The 12,040-nt window shown below is 54.4% G+C and overlaps 1 protein-coding gene across 1 annotated transcript in view; it reads left to right on the top strand.

Annotated features, from left to right (window-relative positions):
- Positions 1-9,537, top strand: part of FBXL18 (F-box and leucine rich repeat protein 18) — a 40,276-nt gene extending 30,739 nt beyond the window's left edge. The window contains exon 5 of the mRNA XM_037507075.2: positions 4,657-9,537. Within this exon, the coding sequence (XP_037362972.1) occupies positions 4,657-4,813 (157 nt within the window). The 3' untranslated portion in view covers positions 4,814-9,537. The remainder of the gene's footprint in view (positions 1-4,656) is intronic.
- The last annotated feature ends 2,503 nt before the right edge of the window (positions 9,538-12,040 follow it).

The raw sequence follows: 12,040 nt of genomic DNA, 5'->3' as shown, positions 1-12,040 counted from the left end.
CGTTAATAAAGAAGTAAAAAGGGATGAGGATGCTCTGATGTCATTGAGGGAGTGTCCTTAGGCAAAATGTTTTTATTATTTTTTTTTAAAGATTTATTTATTTATTTATTTATTTATTATTTATTTATTTTATTTTATTCTGGGTACAGTCAGAAGCGCAGGAGGGTGAGAGAATCCACCAGAGCCAGAGCGGAGAGCAGAACAGGCAGAGTGACAAAGTACACTGCTGAGGGAAGCAGCGGGCGGCAGGAGAGGTCTGCGCGCCATGTGGGACCCTCGCTGGTGGCCGGGGATCGAACCAGCGCTGCAGAGGCCGCGGGCAGCTTCGAAGCCCAGCGCTCAACCACTGCGCCACCAGGGGAGGCCCGCAAAATGTTTTTAAAGGAAGTAGAGGTGTCCCGAATCACCTAAGCTGCAGAGGGGGGTAGGGACAGGGTGAGCCCTGTGTCACCAGGGTCTGGGGGACTTGGGCTGGGAGAACCAGGCCCCCGTCTCCATATGGGCCCGGAATGGGGGCTGGGCTGCCTCTGCATGGGATCTTGGGCTGGGGAAGAGGGGACAAAAGAAGTAGGGGTGTAATATAGCTCCGCGCTTGTGTGTGCACAGTGTTTTTGAAAGGATAGGAGAAACCTCTGTATCCCCAGGGGGCGGTGCTGTGGCATCTGTTGGGAGAAGGGGGGTCAGGGAGCCCCGGGATTGCCACAGAGGACGTGGTTAGACCTTTCTGGCCACAAAGCCTGTCACTCACTTCACCCATCGTCCAGTGACCCAGAGCCCGTGGCGCATAGTCTTGTCCCTCTGTGTGGGTCCTGGGCACTGGAGCTGGGTAGTGATGGCCACACGGAGCGTTTTGATCGCCAGGTCTTTGCTGCCCCTTCTTGCCTTGCCAAGACAGGAAAGACCCTCACTGAACACAAGCAGGGGTCTGGACTGGTTCCAGGCTGCTCCCAGGTGGGCTCTGGGCTCCAGAGGTTCAGCAGGAAGGTATGCCCTGCCTAGTGTCCCCTGGAGCCTCCTCCGTGCCCTCTGGCTCCCCGGAGCAGCGTCAGGACTGTGAGCTTTTCGTGATGCTCCCTGCTCTGCTCAGCTTGGCTGTCTGAGTCTTGGCTGCTGCCTGCCTTTCTGCTTCTTGAAGATAGTAGTTGCAATCAGTGACTTTTGTTACAGTCTGTTATGTAATGGCTTTATGAAATATAACTTTGGCCTGTCTGTGAGACCCTTATTTTGGAGGGAAGAGGCTGTCAACGTTAATTTTTTTCTAGTGTCTCAGTTGAACACACCCAGTTGGTATTTCTTAGATGACTGAGCCCATTCTGCTTCCAGGTTCTGTCCCAAGCCAGGTTCTGTCCAGGAGGCCTTCCCGGCTCTGAGGCACCTACATTGCCACATGCAGAGACCTGAAGGTCCCCAGGGGCCCACCCTGCTCACAAAGTGGGGATCAGTCTCAGATAGCTGGTTCTGGCATGGGTGGCTGTGCAGAACTCTGTGTCCAGTGCCAGGCCTGAGGCAGTGGCACAGCTGGCAGGGACTGCTTGTGTTGGTGATGAGCTTGGAGCCCAACCCCGCTGACCATGTCAGTTCTCTCTGCTTCCCTGAAAGGACCATAGAAAAATGTGAAGTACGTTTATAAAAAAGGGAGGGTGGCCTGGGAGATGCAGGATTCCTTCCCATCTTCCTTGGTTGCCTCCTTTAAAAAAAAAAAAAAAAGATTTATTATATTTATTTATGCATACAAGAACTGGGTGTAGGCCAGAGGTGCAGGGGGTGAGAGGATTCACCAGAGACAGAGTGGGGAGCAAAACAGGCAGATCCACTGAAATACACTGCTGAGGGGAACAGTGGGTGAGACAGGAGAGGTCTGCTGCGCCATGTGGGTAGCTCCCTGACTGGGGATCGAACTCATGTTGAGTGGCTGGTAATAGCTTGATAGCGCTGTCTTTAACCCCTGTGCCACCACAGAGGCCCCGGTTGCCTCCTTTTTGATCACTCTGGAACAGCATTCTCTTGGCCCAGTGGTGGGGTGGTCAGCCTGTTTCTCTGTGTGGCCTAAACGAGTCCCTTGTAGGCTTGTCTTGAAGTATAAAAATATTCACGCAATGACCCTATTTCTGGGATTTATTTTGAGGAGGCCATTCAAAACACAGAAATAATTATGCTATATGAAATGACAGTAATGGGTATAACAGTAAAAGTAAAGATCCCTAAATTGTGTCTACCTGGGAAAATGGCGCAGTAGATAAGGTGCCCCTGCTCCTGGGGGACAACCATGGTCAAGGAAGCTGAGGTGCTGGTGTTTTATCTGTGAGGCCAGAGAGGACACAGCCCCACTGCACTACAGTAATCACTTTATATGGTAACAGAGATGCCAAGGATGCAAGGAAATGCAACAGATTTAACTCCAAGTTTCATGTTCAGATCCATCACCTACGCCACATCTAACACAAGATGCTTGACACAGCAGGGCAGTGTGAGGCAGAAATGGATGTGGAAGCCCATGAGGGGTGCCAGGGCCCCGACTGCAGAAGAGGGGCTTTTCTTTACCCATCTTCTCACTTAGCATCGTCAATAGCTTCTTGGAAACTGGGTGTTTAAGTGGCGTTCAGCATCGGCTAGATTTTTTCCTCTCATCAATGTTACAAGAAATGGATGTTGAACAAAGTGATTTTACTTGATCACCTATTGCTCATGACAGAGCAAGTGTAGTGTAATTTCTGTCTTTTTGAAGCCTCCATGTGAATATTTTCAGACCCTCCAGGAGGGGGCCAGCCTTTCTGCCCTGTTGAAGTGACCCCTGGGTGACCAGCCCTCATGGGGTCTTGTTGTGTCCCTTAGCTGTCGCCTCTCCTAGGAGCCAGGTGGCCAGGCTTGCAGGGTCAGGGCTAGACGCAGCAAGCAGGCCAGTGTGGGCTTAGTGCTGGGCCTCTGGATTGTGCCCTGGTGCCTGCCTGACCCTCAGCCCCCACCTGGCGTGGCTGCAGAGCCAGGCCCAGGAGTATCAGGACACTTCCACCTGCAGGAGAACCCACCCCCTCAGACCTGGCTTCTGTCCCTGCAATTCCAGACCAGAGGTGGCTGCTCAGGCTCTTGTTAGTGACATGCTTAGCTCTGGTCAGGTGAGAGGTTCTGAGGGTGACTTGTCCCACTGTCAGTTACCAGTCCAGCCTGACTTCTCAACGTGGGGAGTGAGAAGGAGACTTGTTTTATTTTGCTGCTTTTGTTTACTTACATCTCACACTATGTTTGAATCACACAGAGTACATTATAACACAAGCATGAGTTCCACAGCCGAATGCATGTAGCTGGCAGCCCCGCCAAGAGCTTGCTTCCTCTGTGAGTCCCCCACCCTCCTGGAGGGAACCCCAGCCCTGCCCTTGCGAGTGAAAAATTTCCATTTTCCTTTCTCCCTACTTGTCACCACCCCTGCATGATTGTCTTCCTCTGGTGGGGGACTCAGATTGACTTCCTCTGGTGGGGACAGCTGAGACTGTGTGCAAGCTCCTTGAGAGCAGCTTTGGGTTGCTCTCTGGGGCTTGCTCCATGTCCTGTTACCCCAGGTGTGAATTGAAGATGAAGCCACGAGAAGGAAGTGTGGCTTAATTCCATAAGTGGCAGCTCCGTCACTGTCTGGGGACCCCTGTGCATGTCTTGAAGTGCTGTGGCCTTTAGGATACCTGGACAGCTGCGGCCCCCTGGGGCCGCCCAGGGCTGTGTGGAAGGACTGTCAGCCTCACTGCATTTGGGTGAGAAATTAATCCCTCCTCAGCCTCTTGGCTGCAGCTCTTTAAGAACCTGGTGATGGGTGGAAAGGGGCGGGCAGCGAGGAGCCTTTGCACTCACATTGCACATCCGGGAATCTTAGGTTCAAGTCAAGTAAATCGCACAGAGGGTTTGCAGGCAATGACTTGCTTGCTGTGCAGACTGTGAGGTTCGTGGCCAGACACAGCTGCCCAAGAGCAGAAAATGCGCCAGCATGGGGAGGGGCTTCCTTGGCATCTTTATTGCCAAAACATCAAGTTTTGTGAGTGTCTTTCTGGCATTTACTTTACATATGTCATAAATCCAGCCCTGTGTCCATTGGGGGCCTCAAGCAGGGACTGGGATTGTGGTTTCCTCATTCCTTTAGACAGGTGTGGGGGCTGGGAGGACTTGCCTTAGTTTTAGCAGATGCCCAGCTTCCCTGTTGTGTGGGTACCTTCCCCAGGGGATGGAAATTTTTCCCTAGTCAGGGCTGCTCTTCTATCTCACCCTCTGGGGGCCAATGTGTCCCATCTCTGCCTTGAGCTCCTGGGCTGGAACTTGGGTCTGTGTTCACCACCACATGTGGTGGACCGTGCAAATAGGAGCTTATCTCTGATCAGCTGTGGACCTGGCCTTTTCTTTACCCCTTGCTGGGTCCTGACTGTGGGGGCTTTGGTCACCAGAGGACTCAGTTCTGCAGCTTTCTCAGCAAGGCTGCCTCTGGGGCAGGGAATATAACGGCCTGTTCTGGCGGGACCTATGCAGGCAGGTTGGCCTCCCCAACCTGGCACAAAGTGGGAGCCTCTGTGCCTGGACAGAAGAACCACCAGAGGCAGACTCCTCTGTCCATCCTTTCTCTTGCAGGCAGCCTCTCGTCTGGCCTCTAACAGGCCTGCTAACGGCTTGTCTCTGGTTCAGTTTCCAGGCCGAGCGGCCCGCACTGAACGTCATCATCTTCCCTCTGCTCCATGAGGGCCTGACTGACGTCATCCGGGACGTCCCCATGATGCATCTGGATGAGATCACCTTGTTTAAAAGCAGAGTGGCTGAGGAGCCACCAAACCTGTGGTGGTGACAGCACCAGCAAAACTGCTTCTGTCGGCGGAGCCTCCTTGCCTGCATCCTCAGCAGCCAAGGAGGCAGGACTGTTGAGATGGGCATGTGACCTCCAACTGCTGCTGCAGCCCCCACTTCTGCTCTTCACCTGGCAGCAGACCCCAGGAGCCTGCCAGACACTGGACCCCTTGATGTGTTGCAGAGGAAGGAAGCCACTCTTCCTGCCCTCTTCCCCCACCCAGGACTTCCAGCGCTTCCTCTCGCGGTCTCTCGGGAGGACTTCTCACTCGGTGAAATTTGGACTGAGATGACAAGAGGAGGACACGGCAGGAAGAGCCCTTGTTGGGGCGACCTGCAGGCCTGGCGGCGGGTGTTCCTGAACAGAGACACGGATGCCAGAGTGCTGACTCCTCGGGGCCCAACCAGGTCTTCAGTGCTACGTGCTGCTGTGCTGCTGCCCTCGCTTTAGCTCCTGTGTCCCTTTGCTCCTGCCTTCCTGGTCACCTGCCATCTGGCTTTGTGGAGGGGTGCACTGAGGCCTGGTGCTGGGGTGACCATGCATGTGGGCAGACATACTTGTCCACGCTGACATCTATGGCTGCAAGGCCAGTGACCATATGTCCCCCAGCCCCTGCCTCAGGCCAGCTGTGGGTGTGACACGTGAGGAGCAAATTCTATGGTTGCAGATACAGGGCTCTCCTTCCTTCTGAGACACATTTTAGCCCAATTGTGTCTAGTTTCTAGCCAGATAACATCAGACAAGTTCAGGAGCAGTGGCCTGGCGGGGACCCCTAGGGCCTGGATTGCTGCGTGGGGTCCAGGTTTGAGCCTGCCACATGCTAGTCATATATTTAGCTTTAGCAACTTCAGTCATCTGTAAGATCTCTGTTTCTGGGAGGAGACAGACACACACACACACACGCACATACACGCACACACACACACACACACACACACACACCCTTTATTAGAATAACTTGGAATATTAAAACCCAGAAAGGATGTTGAAAGCTGGAGTAAGTGATCGGACTATCCCATTTCAGATAGCTTTATGTTGCACTTTAAAAAACTTCAACTTAGCTACTCCAAAAATGTGGTCCAGGGCTAACCCTGTGCCAAGCCCAATGCCTCTGCCTTTTCACCCACAGGGTTCCCCAGGGCCATCACCCCCTTGGCTGGTGGGCCTCTAAGGGGTCCCCTCTGCCTCCTGCTCTGGAGACATGCAGGCTGTGGCCTCAGCTTCCACCCAACACGTGCCTCAGTCTCTACAAAGGCTGCCTCCCCAGGACCCTGGCAGGCTGGACCTCTCTTGCCCTGGCCTCCCTGCTAGGCTGAGGGCCCTATAGGCACGGCTGGAGCCCATCTTGGCTTTTCTCCCAGTGGTCCCAATAGCTCGGCCCTCTTCCTACTTGTTTCCATGGATAATTGCCCCCATTCCCCATGGCTGGCCCTTCTGTTCCCGGCTGTGATCCCCAGCATTTGTTTGCCTGCCCTTCCCGATTTCTCGGGGCAAACAGTTCATAGCCTCCTGCTCTTCTCCCACCCACCACGGGCAGGGTACTCCAGGAACCTAGCAACCTTCCAACCGCGCTGGTGGGAACCGGTGCCTTTGGATTTGGGGCCTGGCAAAATCGCAGTTTTTGAATGCTCTGGCTAGTTCTGTCAGCACACCTTGGTCTCGTGACTTGGGCCTGTCCTGAGGCTCAGGCACTATGCTCAGTTCCTGACTGAGTGGAGGGTGTGTTTGTGCAGGTGGGGCTGGGGTTTGTCCCCTTCCTCTCACCTTGTTTTTCTTACTACGAGTGTCCTCTCTCCACCGCAGCCTGCAACTGGCCATTCTTTGCCATCTAGTAGAGGCATAGTCTGCGCCTGCCTTCAGGTGAATGCCCCACAGCAGGTGCCACCTAGAGCCTTCACCCTTTAGGTCCCAACCTGGCATGAGGGCTACACCTGGGCCTCAATTCCTCACGGCCTGGCAGGCTGCCCTGGCCCCCAGAAAGGCAGGACCAAGGTCCCTATTAGACCCATGACTGTGGATGAGGGTCGGTGGGAGCACCCTCCTCGCTGATTTCTGGGTATTTCTGTCAGATGGCATTAGAGACCACCAGGCCAGGGTGACCAGGAAGGGTGGTGTGGGGACTGACCACTTCTTGTCCAAGCCAGGGGGTGAGCAGTCGCTGCCTGAGTAGCACAGACTGTGGCCTGGAGGGAGGCAGGTAGCCTTGCCAACTCCGGGACCCCTGTGTATCAGGCCCACCCACCCCAGCACCTGGGTGGCTCTGGTGGCCTTTCATCCAGATCAACGTTGGCTCAGGCAGAGAGTGTGCTTTCCTCTAGGAGTTTATCCAAAGGCAGAATTGTTGCACGCTCTGGCCAGGAGGGCTTGTTTTCATGAGCAAGCAGTTTTAACCAGCAGCATAATTTATACCAATAAACAGAGCTGGGGAGGGCCATTTGTGAGAGGCTGGGGGTGCACACTGCCTTGATAGGCAACCCCTAAACAGTAGACTTGTATTTTTAGTGTCCCCTGCAACCATCCTTTTACTTAGAGCAAGAATTGCCGCTGCTTCTACACCCAAGACAGGATTCACCAGATGTTAATAATGTGGTTATTCTCGCTAAGTGCTATTTTGGCACCAGTGTTAATTGCAATTTATATTCTGCAGCATTTTACGCTGGGAAAAGAACCCACCCTAATGGTCCCCAATTGGCAGAACTGGGTTGTTAAGCGACCGACCATATGCTGCCTGCTGAGAGGGGCCTGGTCAGCACTTGCGTGTGTGTGTCTGTGTGTGTGTGTGTGTGTTTTTGGTCTGTGCACATGTGAGTGCATGTGTGTACATCTCTGCCTGTGAGTGCGTCTGTGCATGCTGTGTGTGAGGGACAGCAGGGGATATGGGAAGGAGAAAGGAGGGGAACAGGGCATTTATCCCTTTGTTAAAAAGAGCACCCACTGATCTCCCAAGGCTGCCTCTCCTGCCTCTGCCCCACCTCACCCTTAGCACCCAAGGCCATCTCCCCCACCTGCTGTGCGTCTGCCTCCCGTGGCCCTGCACTCTGGGCTTTGCTGACCCATCACCAGCAACACTGATGCCAGTGTGAAGGGGCGCTCCAGAGGCCCAAGGGGAGCAGGAACCCTGCCTGGACCCACAGGCTCCCTTCCCTCTTCTGAGTGGCTTTCTCATTTGCACATACATGTATTTTTCCCCAAGTCCAAGGAGGCTGGATTAGGGACATCTGTTTCTTACAACAAGGGTCTTTCCCTGCCTGTCATCTGTCCAGGGGTTCCATCTCTGGGAGGCCTCTGAGTCTGTGTGCACTGTGCACGTGGTGTGGGGCTCTCCTCGCCTCAGACCCAGGCTGGGCCCTGAGATTGGTGCCCCTCCCCTGGGCAGCTGTGTGGGGCTGGGTTTTTAAGACCACAGGCCCTTAACTGGCCCCTCTGCCAAGACCCAGAGGCATAGGTCATTCAACTGAGGGGACAGAAGCATCGTCTGGGCAGGGTAAGAGGTCAGTGGAGCAGTGCCGTAGGAGTCCAGGAAGGTGGGTCTCTGCTGACCACAAGTGTCTGAAACCAGCAACCCTCCCAAGTCCAGGGCCTGTTCTGGCCTTGCAGAAAGGCCCTGATGGGCCCATCCTCCACTGAGTGGCCAGAGGGCTGTGGGAGAAAACCCCTGCCCCTCTTGTCTATATTTGTTCCTTTAGAGTTTGAAAATTGCTGAGACTTTGTAAGAGAAAATGAGAAAGTAGTGGATTAGGATGGTGAGCGGTGACTGTTGGGAGTGGGGCCCAGTGATTTCAGTCGTACATGAGGTGAGGGAAACATGTACCTGGTCCTATGGATGTACACAGAGACGTGGATGGAGATGCCAACACCTGTGGGCCCCCCTCCTTTCACAGGAAAGGGGTGGACTGCAGGAGGGGCTCACTCTCCTAGTGATGGTCAGCAGTCCCTCTGGTTGGGCACAGGGCCCACGAGAAGTTTCTAAGGTCCACTGGGCATGGTGAATAAAAACCCCTGGAAATAGAGAATCTGAGTGTGACGCAGGCTGGCCAGTGTCCTCTAAATTATGCTCTTCTAAAGCTCTTTCAGGAAACACTGAATATCAGTGTTAATGTCACAGGGCCCCTGCTGCACCCCACTCTGCCTGGGGGATCTGGGAACCCAGTGCTGCTCATTAGCTGGGTTCTGGCTGAAAGTGAAACTGAAGCAGAAGCTGCTGTTGAGCTAAACCCCACATGGGATCTCCTCGTGCACCCTGACACTGCGGGGCCGCCACCGCTCCAGGGGAGTGTGTGCAGCGGCATGTGGTGCACAGTGGTGTGTGTGTGTACGTGGGGCTCTGGATACCCCACACTTGCTCCGTATGCCCCTCTGTCCGTAGCCCGTCCACATGTGGCTTGACTGGAAAGAATTGAGCTCAGCATGTTTTTAAGGGGGCTGGGGTGAGCCAGCCAGGGGGGCTCACAGTATGTTGTGACCAGGTGCTAAATAACCCAATATGTGTCACTTGCCTTTTGACAACACCTCATTTGTCTGGTGAACTGCCCTCGTGTGGTGTCTCACAATGACGCCTGCTCCTGAATTTTGTGCTCAAACTACATCTTGGGTGTTCCAATGTAAAGTTGTGGCATGTGAAAAATTTCAAATAAAGTGGACTTGACTTAGAAGACCAGTTGGCCGTGTGGTCCTGCCAGTGCTCCCCAGCCTTTCCCTTGTGACCCTCTCCCAGTCCTGGGGCTCTGGCCACCGACTGCCCTTCAGATGTGGAAGACATGTTGGGGCACCTGGGTGGAGACCTGAGACCCAAAGGACTCAGATGCCTTTGCTGGCTGGGAAAGCAGAAACTGTCAGGAGTGGGAGCGGCCAGGATGGGGCGGGAGGGCAGGGCAGAGGGTCACCATTCTCCACTCCACACACAGGCTCTGTATGGCTGGGTAAGCAGCTTGGGCATTGAAGGCAGAAGGAGTCTGTGGGCACTGGGTGAAGTTTTAAAATACATACATACATACAGAGAGAGTGGTAAAAAGAATTTTTTTAATTTTTTTTTCAAAGATTTATTTATACAAGAACCGGGGTACAGTCAGAAGCACGGGAGGGTGAGAGATTTCACCAGAGCAGAGCAGGAAGCAGAGCAGGCAGAAGGACCGAAGTACACTGCTGAGGGGAGCAGCGGGCGGCAGGAGAGGTCTGCGCGCCATGTGGGACCCTCGCCGGCAGCCGGGGGTTGAACCGGCGCTGCAGAGGCTGCGGGCAGCTTCGCAGCCAGCGCTCAACCGCTGTGCCACCACGGTAGGCCTAATTTTTTTATTTTTCGGTGGTACATATAAAGACCTTAACATTTACTATCTTAATCCATCTCTAAGAGTTGACTTTAGTTCCTCATGTATGTGGAATATGGCAGTGTCTGTACTTTGGTGATGCGCCTACTTGCAGCATCTACTTTAGGTGGAAACTTCACCAGATCTGGGCTCTAGGAAGAGGATCTGGCCACAGAATGGAGGGGGTGGAAGATGGAGACTGGGGTGCGAGGCCAGGGAAGTTGGCTAGCATCCAGGAGAAGCGGGGCAAGATTTGGGAGGGGCCTTGGGCAGAGGGTGGGCCTGTCAGGTAGACCAGGAAGGGCTGGGTGACACCTCCTGACTCCTGGTTTGGTCTCCAGAACAAGAGTCAGCTGGGCCGAGGCGGGCCAGGTGCCACTCCTCCCAAGTGTGCCTGAGCTGGTAGCCCAAGCTCACTGTGCACCTACAAGGCTTCCCATGATGGGTCACATCTGGCTGGGAGCCAGGGAGAAAACTTAGGGGACAGGGCTCAGGGGTCAGCAGTGGCCCTCCCAGCCGAAACTGGATGCCATGAAGGGATGGGGCAGGGGAGATAGGAATTCCAGAAACATCTGTGACTTGATGATTAGATTGATAAGTGACCAGGGGGGGAGGAGGTGCAGAGGCTGAGAAAACCACCGTGAGCCACCGATCCCTGCACAAACTACCCCAACTTCCTAATGAGAAGGGGCTGCGCTGCGGTGCTCATGGCTTCCGTGGGCAGGTATTTGGACAGGACAGTGAGACGGCTGACTCTATTCTGTGGTGCCTCGAGCCTCTGCTGGGGCTGATTGGATCTTTGGGGTGTGTCGTGTTCTGGAAGCATCTTCACTCATGTGTCTGGTGGTTGACAGTGGTTGTCCACTGGGGCCTCATTTGGGCCTGTGGCTGGAACACCTTCACTTGGCCTTTCCTATGTGCCACGGACCAGCACAGCAGTAGACAATGAGGCCACCTCAGGGTTGAGAGAAGCGTGCAGGGGAAGGTGCAGCACTATGGTCTCTTGTGAGTTGCTTGGGATTCCTGGAAGCAGGCTGGTCAGGCCCAAGAAGACCAGGAAAGGTGCCCTAGCCCTGGCTATCCCACAGTGTCACCTCCATGCACTGCTGATTGAGGCCAACACAGAGACCTGCCACGTTCAACAGGAGGGGACTTGGCTTGGCCCCCTGCTCCCCGCACCAGGCGTCATGCCATGGTCTCGCAGCACGTCAGCCCCTGAGTAAGGCCTGGCCTGCTGCCCTCACCCTGCGTGGCCTCACCCAGGGATCAGCCTGCGCCACCCAGCCTGGGAGGCCTTGTGTTTCCCACTTGTCCCTGAGTGGATGTCTCCATCTTCTGGGGAACTGTGCCAGGGGAGGTGGCAAAACACGTGAAGATTTTTCCACGGCTGGAAAGGCTAAGGGCCCGCGCTGGGAGTTTACTGAGTGTGTGCAGCCTCCTGGACTTTGTCAATATGCTGAGCCTTGGGGAAAAAATCAAAACAACCTCATACAGCTGTTCTTTGTAGCAAAAAAGAAAAAGCCAAGAGCCCAGTTTGTGTTTGAAACCTCGGGAGGTGAGGCTAGAGGGGACAGAGACCGCCAGGATGAAGGCTCTGACACTACCAGGAGCTTTGTGCAGGTTTCCTTACTGCCAGCGATGACTTTGTGAGTGGAGGGAAGTGTCCTTGGTGCAGAACCTGACCTTTGAGATCAGGGGCTGCCCTGGGAGCCACTGGGACCCCTGGCTGCCCAGGACCCAGGCCGCAAGATTTTCTCACCTGCCCTGGGCACACACCGATTAGTTGGTTGGCTACTTGATTAGTTGGCTAGTTAGTTAGTTAGTTGGTTAGTGGGTGAGCCAGTGTGTCTCCTAGCTAGAGATAGCTGGGTTCATGGAAAGCACCTCCCCTCTGGACTTTTCCTGTCAGATCTGTGACTGGAGC

This window comes from Talpa occidentalis, unplaced genomic scaffold (genome assembly GCF_014898055.3).
Source record: "Talpa occidentalis isolate TD23 unplaced genomic scaffold, MPIMG_talOcc4v2.1 talOcc4.12, whole genome shotgun sequence".
Classification (NCBI taxonomy): Eukaryota; Metazoa; Chordata; class Mammalia; order Eulipotyphla; family Talpidae; genus Talpa; species Talpa occidentalis.
This window is presented reverse-complemented; position numbering and strand designations above follow the sequence as displayed.